General features: G+C 50.2%; 1 protein-coding gene across 1 annotated transcript; it reads right to left on the bottom strand.

The window, feature by feature from the left end:
- Window position 1: 1 nt before the first annotated feature.
- Window positions 2–25,741, bottom strand: LOC104140438 (zinc finger protein 850-like). The gene is made up of 5 exons (XM_068934604.1): window positions 25,414–25,741; window positions 21,251–23,457; window positions 17,984–18,036; window positions 17,188–17,294; window positions 2–5,993 (listed from the first exon to the last, which is right to left on the bottom strand). The coding sequence occupies exons 2-5, from the start codon at window positions 23,130–23,132 to the stop codon at window positions 3,452–3,454; spliced, it is 4,584 nt and encodes a 1,527-aa protein (XP_068790705.1). The 5' UTR covers window positions 23,133–23,457; window positions 25,414–25,741; the 3' UTR covers window positions 2–3,451.

Genomic DNA, 25,741 nt, shown 5'->3' with positions numbered 1-25,741 from the left:
ATAAATTAAAAAACTTACATTTATTTTGCTTTGTAAAAAAGAATCTAGAGAAAAAAGGCAAATAAGAACGTTGGATCATATGTTAACATTTTAAAGTGGGTGCGTGCACCTCTCGCGAGTTCCTCCATCTCCTGCAGGGATACCTTCTGTCTAGCAATAAATACAAGCAGAGTTTTAAGAAATATGCATGGGAAACAAATCTCTCCCTCTGTGTGACTTATACTGGCCTTTCCACAAACATGCCATGTCTGAACCAGCTTCGTCCCCCAAGAAGCCAATGGCCATTATTGGGCAGATGGGACCTGGGTCATAGTGGGAGCCAACGCACCTTGAGGCACCGCTCTCCTTGTGTGGTGTTAGGTCGACCAAGCAAAGCCATCACTATCAGCAGAGTTTGACATTGTCACCTTCTGGTATCCCCACAGCTGCTGCTCTTTCCCCACACAGATTGGCTCATGTGGACTAATAACCACATGAACCAAAGGCAGGTGTCTCCTCTTAGCCCGTCCACCCCAGCTTTCCTTTGGAGCCAGCAGACATCAACCCAGTATGGTCAATAAAGCCTAGGACTCTCATCCCAGAGTGGATGTCTAAACTAGGGTAGATAAATCACTCTCGCCAGGTCCCTGTTTCTCTTCTTTGACTTTAAACGGAGCCTGGGGTGACTGGCTCAGACGTTTACATCTATGTTGTAAATGTATTTAGATGAGATAAAGCCAGACTCAGCTGTCTGCAGAGCACTGTGGACCCACAGCCACTGATACGCAAATGTATATATTCCAAAACTGTTATATATTCTTGATGTTAGGAACATTTGCAGGTGAGACTGAAAGTCTGTTAGATTAAGAATTCATCTGCATTCACCTCATTGAAGTCAAACCTTTCTAGACAGTTAATGGAAAATTGCTTAATCCGAACTCAAATACAGTTCTTCTCTTTCCCAAAGGGTAGTCTAAATGGGCCATGTTCAGGCTCTATTATTTGTCTTCCTGGAGTTTTATTTGAAGGATGTGTAGGCAAAGTCTTTTCTTCTTGTATCTGTGCTCTAGTAGCTTCGTCTGCTGCTCATCACTCATAATCCCCCTCATTGGAAAACCACTCACTTAATCAGGGGCAGAAGTTTTGCCACGTGATATACATACCCGATTTCAAGTCATCCACAAATCAAATTCATTTATACACAGTAGGATTATTAGCAAGCCATAATGCGAGTTAAAGAAATTAGGACCAGTTAGGAAAGAAAAGGCTGGCTGGATAATTTATTCCTTGCTGCCATCCAACTCCAGAGGGGAAATCCCCAAGTAAGGGACAAGGAATGGTAACTAGGTACCAGGGACTGAGCCTACACACTAGCTCAGCATCCCCGCAGCTTGCAGAAACAGAGCAGAGCTGTGCAAAGATTACTGGAGCAAGTACATTTTGCACACAAAAAACGCAAGCCTGAAAGGATATGAAGCTTTCAGGAAACGGCAATCTTCCACCACGGCCTGCTTTTCAGTGAACGAGTGGATTCTCTGCTTTTCATGTAGCAGTTAGTATACCGTTATCACGGTCTGTTTTCAGGCTACTTACTTAGGGCTGATGAATTTACCATCAGTGATGCCAATGCAGAAAAAAGCTGATTAAAAGCAAAAAATCTTGAAGGACATTTCTGAAATCAGAAGAAATTTACTGAGGAAAAAAGACCAAAAGGAAAATGACCTTTAATTTTGTATAACCATCCATTTGACTCGTCAGATTACTGTGCAGGGTTTGAAGACAGACCAGCCCAGTTTTTGCAAGCCAGCCGGTGGCATTTTGAGACTTTTGCAGCTCCTGTCATTGCCTCATGGCAACAGAGCTCTTTGCCGTAGTTAATGGAAGGATATTAATTTAACGGATGGGGCCTCTAGTAGCAGGGGCTACGGTGGGGGATGGAGCACAAAGTGCGCACTGAATCCAGCAGGAGCAATCGCCCCAGAGCAATGGGGATTTAAAACCTGATCCCGCAAATTCCTGGGTAATTTTAAGGGGGGTGAAGCAACTTCCTGAGCTCCAAAGGCATGTGCAAATCAGCACCTACATATGTGCAGGTACGATGCTGTGCCTCCTTGCCTCGGCCTCGAAGGCAAAGCCTGGGTGCTAAGGAGGGAGTATTTCAGAGGGGCATGGGGAACGGCGGGACAGGCGGCGCTGCATGACAACCCCACCAGGGAGGCTGTGACCTCACTGGGAAAGAGCAATTAAACACCATTTGCTGGTGCCACACTGTGGTCGAGGCTGTAAGTGTGAGATGCAGAGGACAGCGGTATATGGTCTCGTTTTCATCCTCCACCTCAGTGCACCGACTGGCGGATGCTGCAGCAGGACTGTGGGATGCCCAGAGCTGGTGGTGCCCCTCGGTGATGTTAGCCATGTCCTGCAGCTGCTAAGGAGCCGAACTGGCTTGCACTGAATTTCCTCAGCATTTTGCCAGGTTTAGGAGCCACATTATGTCATAGCAACCAAGAATATTCGACCGGTATAAGAAACAGGTCCAGGAACCTCCTGAACGCTGCTCTAAAACTGTGGCTGTATAAATGTGCCCCAGGATTACCACTCGCAATCAAGCCATGCATGAGTTTATTTTAAAGCAGGTTCCTTGGGACAGCAACAGTTTGAAATAAACCCTTCATCAGCTTTGCGCCGGTGCTTACTCTGAGGCTCTGGGTCTGCAATTTGGCCCACATTGGGTGGGTGTTTGCCCTCCATGAGGAGCATTAAATGACTTCAGTGTGAATTCCCCAGGTGCCAGCAGGGTCCCCCCATCCCTGAGTCCTCCTCAGGGTAATGATGTCCTCCTTTATAGCTCGGTGCAATTCTCCCATGGCAGCGGACGTCCAGGCTGCCCTGCAGCGAACATGTGCCCGTAGGATGGTGGGGTGACTGCTGTCTTGTGGTGCCGGTGTCTGCAGCTGGAGGCCTAGATACAACACTGATCTGCTCTGATTCCTGCCAGGAAGTCAGAGATGGCAAGTCTCTCAATATTTGGTGTTTTGTTTTTCAGTGCTCCAGCTCTTGGAGTCAGGTGAATAGATCTGAAATCACAGATTTCATTTTCTTGCTTTAAAAATTGAGCTTCTCAGCCCTCCTGTTAGTTTAAAAAAAAAAAAAAAACCTTGAAAAGGTGACTCTTAAATCAAAAATCAAAAAGAAGCCAGAATACATGTTTATACCTCCCCATACCCAATTCTTACATTTTTAAGCCTGTTTTGATTGAGGCTTGATTCAGGGTTTCTCTAAATGCTGAAGACCAAATCCTAGCACGCGTTTTCATTCCTGACTCCCTCCGAATGCCATGAGATGTCATGGTTGCTCCCAGGGGAGCAGTGCCCGTGGGGCATGGAGTTGTAGGCAGGGGGGGGATGCAGCATCCCTGTCCCCAAAGGAGCAGGTGCAAACTTTTCTCCATCATGCACCCTGATTCCCTCCATCAGGGGACCTGCAGGACTTGATAGTCATCAGAGTCAACCTCTGTCTTCACCACAACGATGGGGCCACTGTGGCCACCTGCAGGCTCCGTTGGCACGTGGCTGGTTGTCAGGTCCTTGGGGGGCTCCTCTCCCTCACTGGGAGGGCTTTGCAACTTTAGGTGGTTCCTCTGGTGCCTCCTGAAGTGGCCGATGGTGGTGTAGCTTTGCCCGCACTCGGAGCAGATGAATGGGCCCCTGCGGGTGTGAGTGAGCTGGTGCTTCATAAGGTTGGCCTTCTGGGAGAAGCTTTTGCCACATTGGGGACACTGGAAGGGCACCTCTCCCGTATGGACCCGCTGGTGGGTGACCAAGATCTCCTTCCTCTTGAAATCCTTCCCACACGTGGCGCACTTGAAGGGCCGGTCCTCAGCGTGGGAGGGCTGGTGGAGTCGGAGCTGGGCCCGATCAGGGAAGACCTGGCCACACTTGCCACAGCGGTTGGGCTCGTACTTCGTGTGGACACGCTGGTGGGTGATGAGGGCAATCTCCTTGCGGAAACCTCTCCCGCAGATGGCGCAGGGGAAGGGCCACTCCTCGCCTGGGGGGCTGGGTGCCAGTGGGAGCCGGTGCTCCCGCGTGTGGACCCGCTGGTGTGTGGTGAGGGCCACCTTCTGGGTGAAGGCCCGGCCACAGGCGGAGCAGGGGAAGGGGCGTTCGCCAGTGTGGGTGCGGCGGTGGACCACCAGGCGGGACTTGTCACTGAAGGCCTTGGGGCAGTCGGCACAGGGGAAGGGGCGCTCGCCGGTGTGGATGCGGCGGTGGACGGCCAGCTGGGCCTTCTGGGCAAAGCCTTTCCCACACTCGCCGCAGGCGAATGGCCGCTCACTGCTGGGGAGCCGCCGCTGGGGTCCAGCTGGGCTCTGCCGCCCCTCACCCTCGCCATCGGCCTCATCCTGGCCCCGCTCATGGATGCGGCAGTGCTTGACCAGGGCGACCTTCTGGCGGAAACCCTTGCCACAGGTGGCACAGGGGAAGGGGCGCTCGCCAGTGTGGATGCGGCGGTGGACGGCAAGGCGGGACTTGTCACCGAAGCGCTTGCCGCAGTCTCTGCAGGGGTAGGGTCGCTCGCCGGTGTGGATGCGCTGGTGGGCGACCAGCTGGGTGCGCTGGGCGAAGCGCTTGCTGCACTGCCCGCACCCGTAGGGCTTCTCCCCAGTGTGGACGCGCTGGTGCTTCGCCAGCTCCCCCCGCCGGGTAAAGCTCTTGCCGCAGGCCCCACAGCAGTGGCCCCGGCCCTCCGCATGGGCCTGCTGATGGTTGGCCAGGTTGCCCTTCTTGGCGAAGGTCTTGCCGCACTGCCCGCAGGTGTGGGCCACCCTGAGGGGCTTGCTGCCCCCACCGACAGCTCCTGGCCCCCGCTCATGGACGCGTCGGTGGGCCATGAGCCCGACCTTCTGGCTGAAGCACTTCCCACAGGCGGAGCACGTGTGGGGGGCCTGGTGGGGGTGGCGGCCCTGGTGGTGCCGCAGCATCTCCCCCTTGCTGCCGAACTGGTCCCCACAGGTCCCGCAGACGTGGGCCACGGGCCGCTGGTGGGTCCGCTGATGGCGGGCAAGGTGGATCTTCTGGCGGAAGCGCTGCCCGCATGCAGCGCAGAGGTAGGGCTCCTCTCCGGTGTGGATCCTCTGGTGGGTCACCAGCACTGACTTCTTCTTGAACTCCTTCCCGCAGGTGCTGCAGCAGAAGATCTTCTCTCCTGCCAGTGTGGATTCGGCCACAGCGACCCTGGCGGCATCCCGCTGATCCCCCTCAGCACTGTGGACCCGCTGGTGCTTGATGAGGGTGATCTTCTGCCGGAAGCCGCGGCCACACACCCCACACTTGAAGGGGCGGTCGCCTGTGTGGATCCGGTGGTGAGCCACCAGTTGTGACTTGTCCACGAAGCTCTTCTGGCAGCTGATGCACTGGTAGGGCTTCTCACCGGTGTGTATCCGCTGGTGCACAATGAGCTGCGACTTCTGGGTGAAGCTCTTCCCGCAGTCTGGACACTTATACGGCCGCTCCCCTGTGTGGATCCTCTGGTGCTCCTTGAGCTGTGATTTGGTGATGAACCTCTTGCTGCATTCAGTGCAGGGGAATGGCCTCTCACCCGTGTGAGTCCGGAGGTGCTTGGTGAGGTCCACCTTCATCTTGAAGCTCTTCTCACACTCAGTGCAGGCATGGGGCTTCTCCTTCCTCTCAGGATCCCTCTGATCTCTCTGACCTTCCCTGTGATCTCTCTGACCTTCCCTGCTGACCTCCTCTCTGGATCCATTGGCCTCTTGGTCCTGCAGCTTCCCAACTGGGTCAGTGTTTCCCTCCTTCTCATACTCTTCAGCCTCCATCTCCTCCTTGTGGGATTTCTGGTGGACAGCCTTGTGGGTAAAACTGTCCCCACAAATCGTACGAGCATACAGCTTCTCCTGGGGTTGGATGAGAAGATCCTCTACCTCCAAGAGCTCCAGAGCCATCGTGGCTGGCTGCTCCATCATTCCATTCCTCAGAGGCCATGGCCCAGGCAGTGTTTGTTAGGAGATGGCTCGCTGCAGGTATTCCTGCCCATTGCCTCCAGCTTCCTCTATCTGCTAGGGCTCCTCGGAGCTGGTGTCTGTGGGGAAGCGCCAGTGCTAGTTTTCCTTACTCTTCTTCAGAGGAAAGTCTGCGTTTCCCTTCTTGAGGCCCGAACCTGAAAAGAGAGCAAGGCAGATGCTATTGTCAAGGTTAACAGGAAAAAAAAAATCAAACCACATTTACTGTGGTAAGGTGTCATGCGAAGAAGAAAAGTATAAATAAAACCCCAGCCAAACTTGGTTAATTATAGTAAAACCAAAGGCCAAGAGATTGTAAAATCTAATAGGGGATAGAAGGAGATTGCTGGAATTGCCTGGCACAGGCTGGAGTTTCTCCACATCTCCAAGTCCTCATTACAAGAAGTTGGGGTTTTGGTGCCTGTTCCTACCAAGCTGATCTCTGAACAGAACATGACACCACTTTAGCACTGCTCGTTTTCTACAAGGAGCTGGTAATGGCTGAGGATCATATCCAGCACTGACTGACACGTGATCACCAGCGTTTCCAGAGCTAAATACAGCTCTTTGAGGGCCACCTCCAGACCCATCTTCAGAGCGGATGGGAGGCAGTGCTGCACTGCCATCTAACCGCCCGTGCCCAGTATACACCAGCTTGTCCCTGGTGGTGTGCAAAGCCCAGCACTGAGCCAGGACGACTCCAGCAGCCCAAGACTCAGATGGAGCCAGACATGTCCCAAGCTGAGACCGGCTGTTACGATCAGCTACGTCTCGTTTAGTGTGCAAGCAGAGACGGGGCTTCCCCCAGCTCTGCAAGGGGAAACTTTTGGGACAAGCAAACAGCTTCTTGTCTCTGGGACACGTCACGTCATGCTTTATGGCCCCCAGGCAGCAGTGAAATCTCACAGCTGTGAAACCAAACTGCCCAAGTATGATCTGAGGCTCGTCTGGCTGTGCCTCTCCCTTGTGGTTTACTTCCCTTGCTGTGTGCCTATGCATTTCTCGAGATAGTTTGTGCTCTGTCCAAACAGGCTAAACTCTGCCTGAGTTCCTGCCTTTGTTGCCATCCTGCTACTTAGCTCCTCTCTTGACCCCTCTCAATCACTCTGCAGAGGGGCCTCATCCTCTGCCCTGACCCAGCAAAGAGGTAAAGGGGAATTAAACCGCTCAGGGATGTCACGTCCACCTCGGCAAGGGGACAGCAGCATCTGGGTCACAGCTGCAGCCGGACAGGCTGGAGGGAGAAGTGAAACTCGCACCGACATCCTCACTTCCCAGTGCAACGCTGGGGCAGACTCTAGAGCGTGTGCAAGGCTGCTGGGAGGATGCCTGAAGGGACAGAGACCTCCTGTCAGTATCTGGGGAGGACAGCAAGGAGCCAACTCCTTCTCCACCTTTCCCTCGTCCTGCGGAGAGTTGCCAAAAGACCAACTTTGCCCTAGTGCACCCTTCAGTTTTTGGGCTCTCACATCTGATCCATGAAAGGCACAGCAACACCATCACCTTTAGTGACCTACCCTTGTGAAAAGCCCAGGACACTAACACACGAGGTGGAGAACAGCCCCATTTGCCATAGATCTTCCTCATAGGTGAACCAAAGAGGGGAACCTGGAGAACCCAGCACTTACAACCCCAGGAACTCACCTGGGGGAAGTTCATGAGAAGGGGTCCCTGGTGGTGGCCTGGGCCAGCTGGTCTCTGGGGCCAAAATCCTGGCCTCCCCGTGCTCCTTGACTCCTGAGTATCCTGAAGTGACAAGGGGTCCTGAGAAGCACTTGCTCTATCCCTTGGCTGGGCAAAGAGGGCCCTAATCTGGCTACCCTGCCTGGCTGCCAGGGCATTTGTAACACCTCTAGCAACCTGCCAGGCACCCCAGCACTGCACTCCCAGCACTCCCTGGCAAAGGTACCAGGAGAAATAATGGATGCTGTGCATGTTGTTCCCTCAGGGACCTTCAGTTAGACTGAGAAATGGAAGCTGCTTTACTTTCTGTGAAGACCCAGGATTCCTGAGACACTTTTCCAAGCCTAGAGATGGCCCCAGGCAAACTCCCCCCACCACCTCCGAGCTGTTTTATGCAGTTGGCTGTTTCTCCCTTCCACCTCAGAGGTGGCTGCATGTCAGCCGAGCTGCCTGGACGTCATTTGTGAAACACATTGATGTGAGCACCGTTCTCAGCACTCCAGGTGTTGCTCCACTGCCTTTCATCAGGAAAAACCCACACATATACACACACACACACACCCTCCTTGCAAGGCAGAGGCTGGAGTAATTAACCCATTCCTGCCTGTGCCTCCATCACTCCTGCAGACACTTGCTGGGCAGGACAGATGTTCCAGAAGCATTGTTTTTACGGCAAATTTTCAAGGACCAACACCCCTTCCTGTGCTTCTACTGCTGCTTTTATTCCCTGCATTTAGCAATTTCAGTGCCCCTGTGTTTTGTGCTCCCGGGCTGAGCAGGGTCAGCTGTACCTCTTAACTTCAGAGGTCACCTCCAGCCAGGGGAGCGTACAAAATCTATCAGGCAGGATTCAGCCTGAGAAAGACAACCAAGGAGATTTTTCCAGATAGGAAAGATTGCTCACCGAAAGCCAATCTTTCCAAACACTCTCAGTTTCACAACAGCGACCTAAACTTCCAGCCATTTCCTGCAGGACACATGCAAATGCCACAGAGGAGTTAAGCCCTGAGCCTCCCCATGCTGGCCCCCGACAGCCCAGCTCAGCTATGTACTGACCTGTCTCCCATCTCCCTCAGCAATCACAGCTCTGAAAGTGTCCAAGTGTCATTGGCCAAATTTTCTTATTTCTACCTACTTTGAGCTCATCTTCTTCCACTTACTTCTCCAACGTCCGCTTGGTGCTGACTCACAGGAAGTCTGTGTCAGTGATGTAAAAGCTACAGGGGGAGGAGAGACCGAGAAAGAGAAGCTGGGTCAGGGAAGGAAGTGGCTTGGGAGTAGGAAATAGCTGCCCAAAAACCTCCTGGGCATAGGCACGGGGATCCCTCACCAGCGTTTACATCCCTGCAGGTAGCTCTGCTTGGCTGCCCAGATCCTGGTTCTCGCACACATGCTGCCTGGGCTGCAGGCTCCTGGGAACTGTAGTCCTCAGCAGGGATGCTTGCTCGCCCTTTTGCTTTGTTGATTGCCTTCTTCTGGTGGCTGGGTATCGTTTTAGGGAAATGTTGTGCTCATGCTGCAGTGGGCTGGAAATAGCTTTTGTTTTACATTAGTTCTCCTTTTTAATTACTATTTTTAGGTGATTGAACTGCACTGCTTTGCATTAGAAGTCTCCACTGAAAGAGTATCTCTTAGCCCTCGGTGGTGGGGTCCTTTTACCCTCTGCTTGTGCCAACTCCACTAGAGCTGTGTGAGCAGGGAAAACGATCGTATCCACTTCTTCTATGGCCCTTTTTGTGTGTAGATCTCAAAGCACTTTGCAAATGGGAAATTAAATGAGATAACCTGAAGGGGACATTTGGTGAGTGGTGGTGGAGCCCAGATCTGCACCCTCTGCTAGACGCAGTGGAGGGGTCTCCAGCCAGTTAGTCCAAGGAAATTGTTTCCTCAAAGTGGCTATGAGTCTTACTGAGAGTGTCCAGCTCCTGGGGAGGCTTGGACTGCTTGCTGCTGGACGTTTTGTAGCAGTTAGCGAGCTTGACTAGACTGGGTCCTGGTTATGACCAGGAGCACCGATGCCTGCAGAGGCCCACAGTAAATGTTTACCCCTGCCAGTATGGGTCATATCACAGGTCCTGGAGCATTTGGGGGCTGCTGGGCATTGCTCATCTGGGCGATGGAAAAACCAAAGTCATGTCTCTGAAGCAAACGAGGTGACTGCTTATGTTCCTGGGCACTGGAGCATGCACGATTGCCCCAACTCTTGGTTGTTACCTAACACATTTAGCCTAAGACAATGTCCAGACCTGGCTGGGGCCGAGAATGAGTCTCCATGCGCAGGCTGGATGAGGCCACTCTACATGGAGTTTAGCATATGGACACAAGCCAGGCCAGTGCCCTCAGGGCCAGAGAACTGTCCTCACTTTGTTTAATTTACTCATATGGACACAGCTAAGTTGTTTGGCTGTTCGTCACTAGCGCTTTGCAGAAAGTACCTCAAGTAGTACAGTTAAAGTGTTTTAGGGGATGCATTTCCAGAATTAGGACTTCTATTTTAAAAAATATGTTTTTTATGGAAAATTACTGTAAAAAGGGAGTTCACTGTGTGTGGGTAGTAGCATGTTTTGTGCTCTTCATGTTTTCTGATTTTGAGTATGTACTCTCAGGGATCACTTAGAAGCCAAACCAAAAAACTTCTGATGTTATTCAGACGAAATGAGTCCACAACTGTTTCAAAGCACAACATGGGGGATCAGAAGGGAAGGATGAGGGTGTGCATCTGATATAGGTTGCCTGTGGGATTTTACATGATCTAAAGTTTTTCCTCAGTATCTCCATCTCTAAAATTGGGTTCTCTTACCAGAACTGTCTTATTTCTGGCCTTTACAGAGACTTAATACATCAGAAAGAATTGTCCCATTTTTGAAAATGTGGAAAAAAAAGTTCCATTTTTTCTTGCTTCTTTGGGTAGGAAATTGGACCTTCTGGGTCGCCCCATGTCATATTCCTGGCTCACAGCTGACCTTGTGAGTGACCATGAATATGCGTAACACATTCTCTTTGTTTCTATTCTTCCAGTTACAAAATAGAGAAGATAGATAGATAGACAAAAATCAGGGCAAAGTAAATGGTTTTGTGTTCTCTTTTATTTTTTCAGTTAAGGAAGTGAGGTGACATGGGCTGATTAAACCACTTGACTAGTCAAAAGGGAAGCCTCAGGCAAAGGAGAAAGTTTCTGGTGTTGGTGATCTAATGCCTCGGCCAGCAGATCACCTCTCTTGTCCTTAGGGGTGTGATATCCAGTCACTTGACTGACAAATTTTCCTGGTGAGGATCAGGTTTGTAGACATCTTTGCTCCCTCTGTGAGTGGATGAGGCTTCATGCCACTGTTAGGCTGGTTTAGCAGGAGGTGAAGTCCTGCTCCCTGCCACTTTCTGCCGCTGCCTGTGCATGTGCTCCCTTGCATGGGACCAAGTGAGTGTAGTAGCAGGATGAGTCAGTTTAGCTGGATGACTTGGTGGAAAGCACCCTGGGGGGGAAAAAATCCTTTAAGAGCTTTTCCAGCTGAGTCTTCTTCTGTGAGTTCAACTGTACAGGCCACCGGCAGCCAAAACAGGGACAGATGTTTGAGTTACTGGTGAGTATAAACTGTTCCCTGTATCAGAGCACAGAATTTTTGCTTAATCCAGCCTAAATAATCAGGGGTAGATCAGAAATTTATATAGACTTCTAGGCCCCAGTGCTAGTGGCTTAAATCAGATCCAAGAAAACCCCAGGATTTTCAAAGATGTTTTTATGGATACAGTCAGATTTCTAATGCTTTTTACCAAGCATATGTTATAGATGGTCTGGGCCAGGTGAAGACACCCTGGGATGGGATGGAAGAGCAAAGGAGGGTTAAGGGCTACCTACCATGCAACTGGGCAGCAAGGACACAGCTACTTTGCTGGGGGGACAGACACAAGGGGCAAGGGCTGGGTACACCGTAGCTGGCTTTGATCTGGGAACAGCTTTCTTCCAAACTTTGTGAACTTTATCACAGAAAATAAGGTACAGATCAAGGTGCTCTTGGTTTTTATTACAACACAAGAAAAACAAAATGTAACAGTAAAAATACAGGTGGGCCTAACTAAGTCAACTGGGTCCTGGGCAAGGGTAGGATTTTTTTGTTACGCTTGGCCAGTGTAAATTGCTGGTCTCTGTGCTCAGTACTGTGCAGGGCTTGATGGGCAGCCTGGTCCCTGTTGTACATGGCAAAGGGTTCTTCAGTCTGCCTGGTCACCTGGGGTTTGCCTAACAATGCGTGTCCGGTCAGTCACAGAATCACAGAATCACAGAATCGTTTAGGTTGGAAGGGACCTCTGGAGATCATCTAGTCCAACCTCCCTGCTCAAGCAGGGTCACCTAGAGCATATTGCCCAGGATCACATCCAGACGGCTTTTGAATATCTCCAGCGAAGGAGACTCCACCACCTCTCTGGGCAACCTGTTCCAATGCTCTGTCACCCTCACAGTGAAGAAGTTTTTTCTCAGGTTCAGATGGAACTTCCTGTGGTTCAGTTTCTGCCCATTGCCTCTTGTCCTGTTGCTGGGCACCACGGAGAAGAGGCTGGCCTCATCCTCTTGACACTCCCCCTTCAGATACTTGTACACGTTGATGAGATCCCCTCTCAATCTTCTCTTCTCCAGGCTGAACAGGCCCAGCTCTTGCAATCTTTCTTCAGAGGAGAGATGCTCCAGCCCTCTAATCCTCTTGGTAGTCCTCCGCTGGACTCTCTCCAGGAGTGCCACATCTCTCTTGTACTGGGGAGCCCAGAACTGGACACAGTACTCCAGGTGAGGCCTCCCCAGGGCTGAGTAGAGGGGCAGGATCACCTCCCTCCACCTGCTGGCAACACTCTGCCTAATGCACCCCAGGAGACCGTTGGCCTTCTTGGCCACAAGGGCACACTGCTGGCTCATGTTTAACTTGTTGTCCACCAGCACTCCCAGGTCCTTCTCGGCAGAGCTACTTTCCAGCAGGTCAACCCCTCTACCAGCCTGTACTGGTGCATGGGATTATTCCTGCCTAGGTGCAGGACCTTGCACTTGCCTTTGTTGAACTTCAGGAGGTTCCTCTCCGCCCACCTCTCCAGCCTGTCCAGGTCCCTCTGAATGGCAGCACAGCCTTCTGGTGTGTCAGCCACTCCCCCCAGTTTAGTATCATCAGCAAACTTGCTGAGGGTGCACTCTGTCCCTTCCTCCAGGTCATTGATGAATATATTGAACAAGACTGGACCCAGGACTGAGCCCTGGGGGACACCACTAGCCACAGGCCTCCAACTTGACTCTGCGCCATTCACCACAACCCTCTGAGCTCGGCCATCCAGCCAGTTCTCAAGCCACCTCACCGTCCACTCGTCTAGCCCACACTTCCTGAGCTTACCTAGGAGGATGTGATGGGAGACAGTGTCCAAAGCCTTGCTCAAGTCCAGGGAGACCACATCCACTGCTCTCCCCTCATCTCCCCAGCCAGGCATCCCATCAGAGAAGGCTATCAGATTGGTCAAGCATGATTTCCCTTTGGTGAATCCATGCTGACTACTCCTGATCACCTTCTTGTCCTCCAGATGCTTAGTGATGACCTTCAGGAGGAGCTGTTCCATCACCTTTCCAGGGATGGAGGTGAGGCTGACAGGCCTGTAGTTTCCTGGCTCCTCCTTCTTGCCCTTTTGGAAGACTGGGGTGACATTGGCTTTCTTCCAGTCCTCAGGCACCTCTCCTGATCTCCAGGACCTTTCCAAGATGATGGAGAGTGGCCTAGCGATAACATCCGCCAGCTCCCTCAGCACTCGTGGGTGCATCCCATCGGGGCCCATGGATTTATGGATGTCAAGTTTAGACAAAAGATCTCTAACCTGATCCTCCTCCACCAAGGGAGAGTCTTCCTTTCTCCAGCCTTCCTCTCTTGTCTCCAAGGTCTGGAATTCCTGAGGACTGGCCTTAGCAGTGAAGACTGAAACAAAGGCAGCATTCAATAACTCTGCCTTCTCTGTATCTTTTGTCACCAGGGCACCTGCCCCATTCAGCAGCGGGCCCACATTTTCCCTAGTCTTCCTTTTGCTATTGATGTATTTGAAGAAGGCCTTCTTGTTGTCCTTGACATCCCTTGCCAGATTTAGTTCCAACTGGGCCTTAGCCTTCCTTGTCGCATCCCTGCACGCTCTGACAATGTCCCTGTATTCCTCCCAAGTGGCCTGTCCCCTTTTCCACATTCTGTACACTTCCTTCTTCTGTTGGAGTTTTGCCAGGAGTTCCTTGCTCATCCATGCAGGTCTCCTGCCCGCTTTGCTGGACAGTCACTCCCTTTCAGTTCAGAAGTGCCCCACAATGGTGCCTATCTCCACCTATGGACTAGAAGAGGCCCAGAGGTGATGAAGCTCCAAGCTGGAGAGCCCAGGCTGAGCCCTCAGGTTCCCTTTGGGTCCCTGGAGAGGGATGTGTTTCTCCAGAAGCTTATTCAGAGGTTAAAACAGTAGTCAGATCCTCTGGATTGCATCTCAAGGAACTTTTTCTCTCTCTTTTGGCAGCAGGGGGTGGGGGCAGAATTTAGGAAAATTGGAAGCATGTCTCAAGATCTGAAGAGAGGCAGGGTGTTTATACCCTATATATACTAGTTTTCACCACCCCTGTGGCTTTGGCTGCCAACAGGGACCTTATGTGACCTATATGTCTGTGTTCACTCTGGCTACCCTCTGGTCACCCACAAGGTGACTATGGAGAGGAGAAGGCACAGCCTCTTGTAGAGATGAGCACCCTGGGCCACCTTTCAGAGCAGCTTTTTAGCCTACTCTTGTAGGGGCACCTATAAGACCACATGGTACACCACAGCAAGGGTATCATAAGGCATGGATCTCCCTGACCAAGGGATACAACACCCTTAGCCTTACTTGTCTTGTTCCTTGCAAGTGATGCTGTTGGCGTCCCCTTGGTCTTGTTGGGTCTCTCTGGGCACTGGGGCCTCTAGTGGGCTTCAAATCCTCCCATTGCATCTCCTTCCACTCCTGTGGATGCCTCTGGACCTTTCTTGGTGGGCCATGAGATTGTTCTTCTTCAAGAAGCTCTTTCCACATGTACCATACTGATGTGCCTGGGTGTCTTCAGGACTTGGTAGAGGGTAGCTCCTCACAACACAAGGTTTTTTTTTTAATTTTCCTTCGTGCGTGCCCCACAGGCTTTGCTGGTGGGTTGTGCTCTCCTCCTTCTTTTTCCCATGTGGGATGTATTGACATGAGTGTGTGTCTGGAGCGTCTGGGGAGGCTATGCAGCCACATTCTTGGCCCCTGGCTGTTATTAGGAGATGAGGCTGATGTGCAGAGCTGGGTGCTTTGCTGGCAAGGAATGAGTTGCTACCCATATTTTCAGCCAGTATTTATTTATTCTTAGCTTTATTCAGCTTCACAGAGATGTAATCAGTGAGGAGGCAGCTCTCACTTCTCCTTCTTCATTTCAATTCCTGGTGTGGTTCTCATTTTTAGCATCCCCTTCATGATGCTTCTACATTTTTCAAAACACCACACTGTAACTTGCTGGTCAAGGCATGAAATTGGACCTCAGTGCCAAAGCTGGAGAAAAAGCATATTCAGAGCTATCGTTTTTGGAGGAAGCTTTGGAACTGCCCTAGGTAGAATGAAGAGTAGGAACTGGGCCTTGCTGTAGAAAGTGCCAAACAGAGCTAGACATCAGGCCTCCTGGGTTCAGCTCTGAACTCTGGCATGGAATTATCGTTTGACTTCTAGAGAGTCATATATCCTCTCTGTCCCTGCCCCTGCCTCTGCTTCAGTTTACTTACAAGTTACAACACTTTTTGTCCATTTAAAAGGGTTTGGGACGGGGAGGAGGGCAAGGGGAGAGACTGCTTGTGCTACCGCCTGTTTCAGTTCTGACCTCTATTCTGGTTACAGGCAACCACAGGAATGCAGCATTCCTGGTCATAGCCACTATCCTTTCTCTTCTTGTTACACTCTCAGGAACATGCACATTAGTATTTCCATCCAAAGCACTTATCTTCCTTATTTATTCATGCATTTTGATTCAGCAGTTAGGAAGTCTCAAGAGTCTTTTGTTTCAAGTAGACCTGTATGAATATGTGGTCATGTCTGATCTACTGTCTAAACCAAGAGTGTGTTCCAGGTAAACTTAAATAAAATTTTTTATTCTACTTCTTTCCCTAGAAAACAAACAAAAAGCCTAAAAAAATCCTTTGAATATCTTTTACTTTCACCCTAGAATGACTCATTTTGTTTTAGGATAGGTTTGACTCCTTCTAATGCAAAGATTAACCAAGAAAAACTCCTGGTGGACAACAAGTTAACCCTGAGCCAACAATGTGCCCTTGTGGCCAAGAAGGCCAATGGGATCCTGGGCAAGATTAGGCAAGAGTGTTGGCAGCAGGTCGAGGGAGGTGATCCTGCCCCTCTACTCAGCCCTGGGGAGGCCTCACCTGCAGTACTGTGTCCACTTCTGGGCTCCCCAGGACAAGAGAGACATGGCGCTCCAGGAGAGAGTCCAGCGGAGGGCTACAAAGATGATGAGGGGACTGGAGCTTCTCTCCTCTGAGGAAAGGCTGTGAGAGCTGGGCCTGTTCAGCCTGGAGAAGAGAAGACTGAGAGATGATCTCATCAATGTGTACAAGTATCTGAAGGGAGGTAGGTTGTCAAGAGGATGAGGCCAGACTCTTCTCAGTGTTGCCCAGTGATAGGACAAGAGGCAACAGGCACAAACTGAACCACAGGAAGTTCCGTCTGAAGCTGAGGAAAAACTTCTTGACTGTGAGGGTGACAGAGCACTGGCACAGGTTGCCCAGGGAGGTTGTGGAGTCTCCTTTGCTGGAGATATTCAAAATGTGCCTGGACCCAATCCTGTGCAACGTGCTCTAGAGGACCCTGCTGGGATTGGACTAGATGATCTCCAGAGGTCCCTTCCAACCTCAGCCATTCTGTGATTCTGTGATTCCGTGAGAAAACCTGTGACTTGACAGGGAAGGAACTCCACATCTCTGCTTCCTACCTCTGCCTTCAGTTTGCTGTCTTCAGCGTGCTCTGTTGACTTGGAGGAAGTTGTTGTGTTTGAAACAGCAGCTCCCCAGGGAAGAGACCAGACAGAAGTGAAAGAGACAGAAATCAGTTTGGGGCAGAAAAAGGAGCAAGCAGCAGGTCTCTGCAATGCCCTGCTTGGAGTGGCAGTCCTTTTACAGAGGATAGCAATGGGTTGTAGTTGTCTCCTGCTTGATTAGGCCAGCGTTTTCCCCCTCACCCAGCCCGATCTCAGGAGCCACTCTTATTCTTTGTTATTTTCAGGCTAACACTGGCACTAGGAAAGAAGATCATAGATCTTTCAATGACCTGATTCAGAAAACATGTAGGTGGAACTAGTCAGGAGCACATATTGTACATGTTCCTTCAGTGATGATCTCTCATTTGCTTTGTTCCAGCACGTGAAACCCCTTTTGAGGCAGGGTCAGGAGGTGGAGGCAGTGGCTGAGCCTTGCTGATGTGGCAGTTCAGCTTGATCACCCATCACTCACCTGGACCCTTGCTGGTAGTATCCCGTGGTGCCACACTGCTCCTGGGTGGGATGAGAGGTGGCTAAGGTGACAGGAGGTAAATACTCATCCTCCACAGAAGCTGCTAGCTGAAAGTGAGCAGACAAAGGGTCTGTGGGAGTATATGATGCTGTGTCTCCTGTTGCTGTCTCTTATCTCACCAAGTTTCACCCTGGTCTTTTCCTGTGCTTCATTCCCCATCCATGGGGACACCAAGCTCCCTGAAGCCTGGGATTCTCAAGTAGGTTCTCACGGGAACCGTCATGTTCTCAAAGGGCAAGTAAACATCCCACGGCACTTATGTCCAAGCAGATGTTTGCTCTGGCCCCAAGCACCCTGTCATTCCCACCATACAATAACAGGCTGAGCACCAATCAGCTCCATGCTTTCCATCACTAGCACAAAATACAGACTCTTGCACAAGTGCTCCATTACACAGCCTGTCTCCCCCTCTCCTTCAGCAAGGCCATCCTGAATGCTTGAACCAGAAATGATGTTAAGCTGATATTCAGAGATAGTTAATGACTCAGTGATTATCTGAAATGTCCCACAGCCAAATTCCTCCTAAAATCTGCAGAAACATCCTGCATGGCTAGAAATATGACAATGGGATAACAAGGCCTATCTGACCCACTGTGCAACACTGGAAAGTTTCTTTTTAAAAGTCAGCAGGGCTTGGAGCTCTCTCCATTAGCACTGCTTTTATTTTGATTTAACTCCGCTGGTTTCAGCCTGACCACAAGGAATTTTCTGTAGAGACCTGAAGGCAAAATCAGACCTTTTGGTCATCATTTTCACTGGATAACTGAGGCTGCTCAGAGCTGTCGTTTTCTGCATAAAATCCATGCAGTGGAGAATGAGGCAATAATTTAGATTATCATCTGGGAGCCATTTTAAAGGATTTAGGGAGAAGGGGATGAAGATTATTTTGCTACAAGGGAGAGTGAGGATTTGGCATTGTTCAGTTCTCCTTCCCTCAGGAAGCAGGGTCATGATCATCAACATGACCATCATCAGCAGACACCAGGCTTGGCAGCCTGATCTGCCTGCGAATCATATCTTTGGAGGGTTGTTTGAGGAAGCCGCAGTGTGATGTTCCACTGCCTGGCAGATCCTGGCAGTACTCAAGAGAGGATGTTAATAGGAAGACCCTCTTCCTACTTCAAGCATTGTGCTCCCAGGGATGGGACACTGAGCGTGGAGTTCAGCTCACAGATAGACACCTCCGTTTAGAGGTTCGGTTCAGTTTCCCACACCATGGGGTCCACTTTCATTTGAAACACCCTAAGGTGTCTGACCTGGCCTGCAGTTGCTCATCCACAAAGGCCAAGGTCTCCCGTAAGGCCTGTGCCAATATCTGCCAGCCCTGTGCAGATACCTTAGGTATCTTTGCATGGTACTGAATGCCACTGAATGGAGCCCCACAGTCTATATGTAGCAAAGTCAGTGGAGAGCTGGTCAATACAGTCAGGAAAGCCAAGAGGGCTCTTCACCAACCAGGTGCATCTGGTTGCTGCTGCATATAATATGCATCTCATTCTGACATTATTTACCTGTTGCATTCCAGGTAGAAAGTAATGAGGTTCTCTCAGTGATAACAGATGAAAGGAAAAAAAAAAAAAAACAACAGAAAAGACGCTCTACTTTTGTTCTTTAAATACTTACTTTATTGAGCTCAGCCCTGATTTTCCCCAGAAGCTGGGATACCCACACAGACCATAGTCAATGGTCAATGGTGCAACGTCCAATGATGTGCAGGAAAGCTACTAACTCACTGACTCACTGTCCTGTCTATGTGAAAGTAAACAATAATACAACTGGCAGACCTCTGATACCACTACCTCTTCCTGGTAAAAACCTCAATTGCACTAAACTAGGCTAACACAAAGGAAACAAATCCCATCCATCTGATGATTACATTCTTCCCACTGAAGGGCTCTGTTGTACCTCTACCCCTCAGCAAGCCCAGTAGAGGTTGTTTTGCTTTTCTGGCTGGGCTCAGACATATTTCTCCAGAGGAAGACAGTTTACTAACCTTGCAGTAAAGCACCTAACCACCATATTTTGCCCAAACCCATTCTTCTAACAAGGATATCCCTTGGAGCTCCCCTACCATGTCCTAAAGTTGTTATTTTCCCTTGTATATCTGCCTTCTCCTCCTCAGAGATGAGTCTCCACCTGGCCAGAGGGATTTGACAGGGGGTTTCATATCAATCAATTTGGCTAAGGTTCATAGGTAAGGGCTTGGATAGACCTTGGACAGAGATAGGCTCCTTCAGAGGTTGACTCAGAGCTTGCTTTGGCATTTGAAATCACCTTGTGGAGCTGCCTGTTACATACAGACTATTTTGAAAGCTAAGGGAGTCTAAACACCAAAATTACTGTGCTTTTAGGCTTTGGCAGTCGTCCTCAGCATTAGGCTTGAGTTATCACAACAAAACTGCTCAACATAATTGTGCCCATGCTGTTGGTAAAGGCAAAGCTTAAGTATAATTTGTCCTGTTCTCTCCTCTCGCTTCATGCCTCACTTTCCCTGCCTGCAGAGATAACTTGCCTGCTCCAGAGTAGACGGTGCAAAGAAGTTCAGGTCTGAAGTGTCACAGCAGGTAGTTGCCCAAAGCCATGTCTGTGACTTTCAGATGCCTCCAAGAGGACACATTTTGAACATGCCCTGGCAGAAGTAGGCCATGTGTGCCTTGGGGCATGGGGATGGGGTTTCCTTTTCTGTACAAAGCAGAGAGGCAGATCCCCTGTTTCACCATGCTTCTCCCCTTGTCTCTTGTATTCTACATATTACAGAAACATGCAGAACCCTAATATCTGGCTTTGTTCTGCAATGTTCTGATGGTTACATAGCAATGTTGCAGAGAAGTCTTTGAGAGTAACTCAGGAGATCCCGGACTCCCTCCACAGCTCTGCTTCACCAGAGACTTTCAAGACATAAAGATCCCTCTTACCAGGGAACACTCAAACAAAAACATTAGCAGTGAGCAATAAAGACCATTGAACTGTCCACGCTTTTGAGGAGCTGCACAGTCCCCTTCACACCAGCAAGAGAATGGGAAAACATCTCAGCAGGAAAAGAGTTTCTGGTCTTCTGGTCTAGTCCATAAAGCCTGAAGCTCTTTTCAGCTATTCCCGTTGCTTGTTTTGAATTCCATAAATAATGCCCAGTAAAGTCAAAACCCAGCTTCACAGTAAAAGGCAAGTAGAGCAGGTAGTTGAGAATCGCACCAGTGTTCAGTCGTTACTCCAAACTGGTGAAGTCACTGATGACGTTGGGACTCATGGTGGCAAAGGCAGTCCCTGAGACATGAGAGATGTGAAACTCCTTGATGCTAAGAAAAGCCATTCTCATTTGCACCCAGGCAGTGGGGCTGTAGGCGTACAAGGCAGAATATAATCTGCTGGCTTCTTGGCTAGCTTTGGAAAACAGTCATTGATTTTGCATAACTTACTTTTAGGGACTTGGCTTAAACCAATTTGGGAGCCTGGTCTGGGGCATTCAAGGCTTAGAGCCCTGGGCCCACTGGCTGGCAGCTATTTCTCCCAAATCTGTATTACCAGGTTGACTTGCAATTCAGGTCTGTTAGCTTAGTGAGAGCAAGGTGTGAATTACAGCTACAGGAGGGGGGAAGAAGAGAGGGGGCCCTTACTTTAAACCCTCTCCTAGATGGGATAGGCTCTCTCCAGCTTTCTCAGAAACACTGTGATATAATCAAAATAGATACTTTCCAGTCCTCTTGACTACATTTTGCCCACACAAGACAATTTTGGTAACCACACCTTCCACATGCTTTAGAGAGACAGGCATCTTTTTACCAGGATCCCTCCATCTTCAAGAGCTCTCTGAACAAAAGATACCCTGCAGGTGATCCTCAGAAAACAGTGGCAGAAGACTGGTTTCCAGCAGTGCTCTGCACCTGCTACCTCACTCAGGTTAAATCCCATCAGAAGTTCTGCACATGTAAGGCCAGCAGAGTTTGCTCCCATCCCCCTTCTCCAAAGGACTTTCCTCCAGGCACGGGGGCCAGGACAGATCAACTCTCATCTTCGCTCTTCGCAGGGACCAGCACTCTCTGTTCGGCGTGGTGGGGACTGCTACTGCCCCTTGTGGCGTCCCCCCATTTCATGTAGGGGGCAGTTCCTTCCCGCATGTGGATTTTCTGATGCCTTCTCAGGTACTTCTTCAGCCGATAGCGTTTCCCACACACCCCACACTTGTAGGCCCCACCTCGAGAGTGGAGCAGCTGGTGTTTAATGAGGTGCCGCCTCTGGGGGAAGCATTTCCCACACTTGGTGCATTTGCAAGGTCCCATACGAATGTGGATTGTTTGGTGACGGAAGAGATTGGCCTTCTGGTTGAAGGTCTTCTCGCACTCAGGGCACTGGTAGGGCTCCTCCTTGGTATGGATCCTCTGATGCCGAACCAGATTCGATCGCTGGGTGAAGCTCTTCCCACACTCAGTGCATTTGAACGGCTCACTCACGTGGAGTCGCTGGTGTCGGATCAGTTTCCTGTTCATGCGGAAGCTTTCCCCGCACTCACTGCACTTGTACGGCCCCTCGCTCGTGTGGATCTTCCGGTGTCTGGTCAGGTTTGATTTCTGATTGAAAATCTTCCCGCACTCAGGACAAGGGAATATCCGTTCACCTTTGTGAACTCCCTTTGCTGAGGGACCTTTCTTGGGCTCGGATTTCTGCTGGTTCTTCAGCAGCCCTTCTTTAGCAGGCTGATGATATTTCTTCTGCTTCCTCTTTGGGCTCTGGCTTTCCTTGTGGTTGGCCTCCACACCAGCTTCTTCTTTAATTTGGATCCTCTGAATGGCACTGAGGCTTGTCTTCTGCCCAGAGTGGATCCCATATTCAGTGCTCTCCTGTAGTTCTTCCTTCACCTGGAGCACTTGGTTGCCGACCGTGGGGACTTCCCGCTCATGCTGCATATCAGCATCTCCTTCCTTTTTAACCTGACTTCCACATAAAGCCGTCAGTGGGATCTTTGGATCAAAGAGCTTTCCATAGTCTAGGTTTTCTGGTGGCTCTTCTTTGATACAGAGTTTTTGGCAGGCTATTGCAGTAATGTTTACTTCACCTTCAATGGCTGGTTCTGATTCTTCCTTCATCTGGGTTTTCCAAGGAGGGCTCTTTGGATCAGATGAGTTTCTGCGTATACTATACCCCTGAGCTCTATCTCCATCACAAGACATGTTCTCCAACACATTCTCTTCCAATTTGAAGGCCAAGTCAGGCTCTTCTTTAAGCTGAACGATCCGGGGAGGCATACCTTTGATGTGTCCCTCAAGTGGCTTTTGCTTAACATGGTTCCTCTGGTGGACGTTGAAGTACCGCTTGGTGCTCAAACTCTTCCCGCACTCGGTACAAATGAAGGGCCCCCCGCGGAGGTGTATCTTCTGGTGTGCCAGCAGCATGGCACTTTGCCCGAAGCACCTGCTGCAATCAGGGCATTTGAAGGGCTTCTCCCGCTTGTGGATCTCCTTGTGTGCAGTGAGAGTCCCCTTCTTCACAAAGCTCTTCCCACACTCTGTGCAGGCAAATGGTCTCTTCTCCGTGTGAGTCCGCATGTGGATGTTGAAGTATATCTTAGTGCTCAGGCTCTTCCCGCAGTGGGCGCAAAGGTAGGGCCCACCCTTGGTGTGCGTCTTCTGGTGGGCGGCCAGGCATATCTCCAGGCGGAAGCAGCGCCCGCACTCCCCGCAGCGGAAGGGCCTCTCTCCTGTGTGGATGCTCTGGTGGGTTGTGAGGTGGCCCCGGGTTGTGAAGCGCCTCCCACACTCCCCACAAGTGAAGAGCTCCTCTGCTGTGTGGATCCTCTGGTGTCTCTTCAGGTTTCCCTTCTTGCTGAAGGATTTACCACACTCCAGACACGAGTGCATCTTCAACACCATGCGCTTAACCAAGTCCTTCATGACAGCAGTGCCCTGGGCCTAGCAGTGTATGATGAAGGTGCCAAGCAGCCAGCAGGTACGAAAAAGCCACAGTGTTATGGGGATGGACTGTCTGGGAGGATATAAAAACCCTCAGCAGTCACACATCAAAGTGTACTTTAATGGATGCACTTTACTCCCCATAGGAAAAAGGTGGTGCTACTGTGCTCCAGGAGTGTCTGGTCTTCCTCATTTCTCGGTCACCTTTTATCTTAGCTGCAGGCATAATGTTTATAACTCCATCTCCTGCTTTCTCTACCCTCCTGGAGAAGTTTCCCAGGCAATCATGGAAACTTGGATTGTTGGACTGCAAAAAACAAAGAGCAAATTAAGGCATTATTTCTTCTCCACTAGCATCATGCATGGTGTGAGTACACTGCGTGGCACCTTGGCTGCTATGTGGGAGACTGAACCTGAGACTTTTGAAGTCGCAGTCTAAGGGGGACTCCAACAGAGAGAGTTGGAACAGATTAATTTCTCCTGGCTACAGGGAGAATCTGTAATGTACTCAGACCTGCAACGACACTGAGGTTTTGGCCGTACTGTTGCTCCTCCAGTGACTTACCTTCAGCATAACTGCCTATGCTTTTACAGTCCTTCTACTGAGAAGATTTATAAGTTAACAAGCTAATTAGTTAATGCACTTTGCAATGACTGTTGCAACTAGTCCCATTTCTGAGAAGTGACTGTGGAGCAGCCAAAATTTTCCAAACCTAGAAGAAAAACAACCTTGGCACCCCTTGCAAAACTGGGATGTGCGGCTTTGTGTTGTCAGACCTCCTTGCGCAGGGAATGGCATGTCAGTGATGTCCTCCTTTTGCAGCTGGAGAACTGAAGCACGGGAAGCTTAAGTAACTTTGTCCTGGTCACAGCAGATTGAACCAATAGTCTGGGACCCATATTTTCCATTAATAAAACATTGTGTCACATCAGACACGTGAGCAGCACAAACACCATCTCCTATCAAGGCTGTGAATTCCCATGAGGAAGGAGCCTAAAAGACTGAGAGGAGAAACATTTGGATGTGCAAGGTGCCCATCAGCACAGGATATACACGGCTGGGGAGGCTGTCATGGCTGAAGAGGCTGCTGCCAAAAAACACCAGTTACAGGACAAGCTGTCAGCAATGATACGGGTTGCCAGTGAGATCTTCACTGGGGTTCTTGGCTGTGGGGGAGGCTGTGGCTGAGAAGCTGAGTCCCTGGAGAGCCTGTCGCTAAGGTATAGGTGTTTGGGAAGATGGGGATGTGCCTGGCTCAGGGGTGAGAGATGTGGTTCTTAGTGGGATGGGTGATTTGGAAAACTGTAAATAAGAAGCTGTGTAGCTATCTAAATATCTAAATAATGCTATGACACAGAATTTACAGCAATGCACTCCTCAGATAACAAGGGTCAGAGGGGAAAATGAAGATAAAGATAGGGAAAGCTATTTCGAACTCGTTCTGCTTGTGTTCCCCCTTCAGCTAACCCATCTGGATTCCCACCGAAGCCAGTAAGAGCCATCACTGAAGCACAGTGGTGCTGCTCTCCCAGCTAAACTTGCCATATTGTTACAGAAAAATCACAGAGAAAAAATCTACCTGCAAAGCTTTACTGAGTCAGGAGAGATGAAGCACGTACGCTTGGAGCAGGATCTTGGTCTAGTGTTTGCTAGCAGAGGGGAGACCCTGAGGAGCACTGAGACCACCTCCCAGGGGTCAGACAGCTGACACTAGCAATGGGTTTTAAGTCAACAAAGCCTTAACATCAGCTAGGCTTGAAAGAAAAGTTCAAAAGCGTATTTGTATAGAGGAAGGTAATTAACCCTCTGAGCAGCTTGCAGCGGTAGCCTCCCTGCCATGGATCTTTCTGCCAAATCTGGCTGCTTTCTGAGTGACACTCTCAGAAGCAGTCGCAGGTGGGTAGGCTGGTGACAGGTTTGCTGCGAACGTATCACGGCTTGTCTCCGCACACTGGGTGCTCAGACCCATCTCTTAGAGGAAACAACTTGCCTGCCAGGAAATTCACGGCAGCTTTTAAACTCCCTCTGAGTTTTGGCAAAAGGACCACAGATCATTGTAGAAGAAGAAATTCCTCCCTGCTTTCTTCCTTTATTTTTTAGCATCCGGATCCTACAGTTTCAAATCCTGCTTTCACTCCCAACTCTGCAATCTCCCAGACTCAGGGTTTGAATCAAGGGCAGAGTAAGGTCTCAGGGAGTTGCCTTTTCTTTATTTCAGCTAAGCTGGACAAATAGACAAGAGGTTGGCTGGAAGCATCTTACCTGAGTGAGCCATTAATCTCTGGAAGGCATTTCTCTCCTCCTGGGGAGTCAGCAGCACTACAGTGTTTGCGACTGGGTTGCAAGTTGTGTTGTAACGGCAGCTGAGCTGACCTAAAGGAAGTCTGTGGCCAGTGCAGTGAGAGCTACCGGAGGAAGGGTGAAGCGAAACAAAGACAAAGAGCAAAGGTTGAACGAGCAGGGGGAGGATGGAGAAGATGCTCTTGATTTGTGCTGCCAAAATGCGTTTTCACACAACCGCGATGGTGTTCCTAGGCTTGCAGGGAAGGAGAGGAAGGGAAATTCTCCCTGACGCGTCTTTCTTCTGCGC

Source organism: Struthio camelus, chromosome 2 (assembly GCF_040807025.1).
Source record: "Struthio camelus isolate bStrCam1 chromosome 2, bStrCam1.hap1, whole genome shotgun sequence".
Lineage (NCBI taxonomy): Eukaryota > Metazoa > Chordata > Aves > Struthioniformes > Struthionidae > Struthio > Struthio camelus.
Note: the sequence above shows the minus strand (reverse complement) of the source record. Positions and strands in the feature narration are given on the sequence as shown.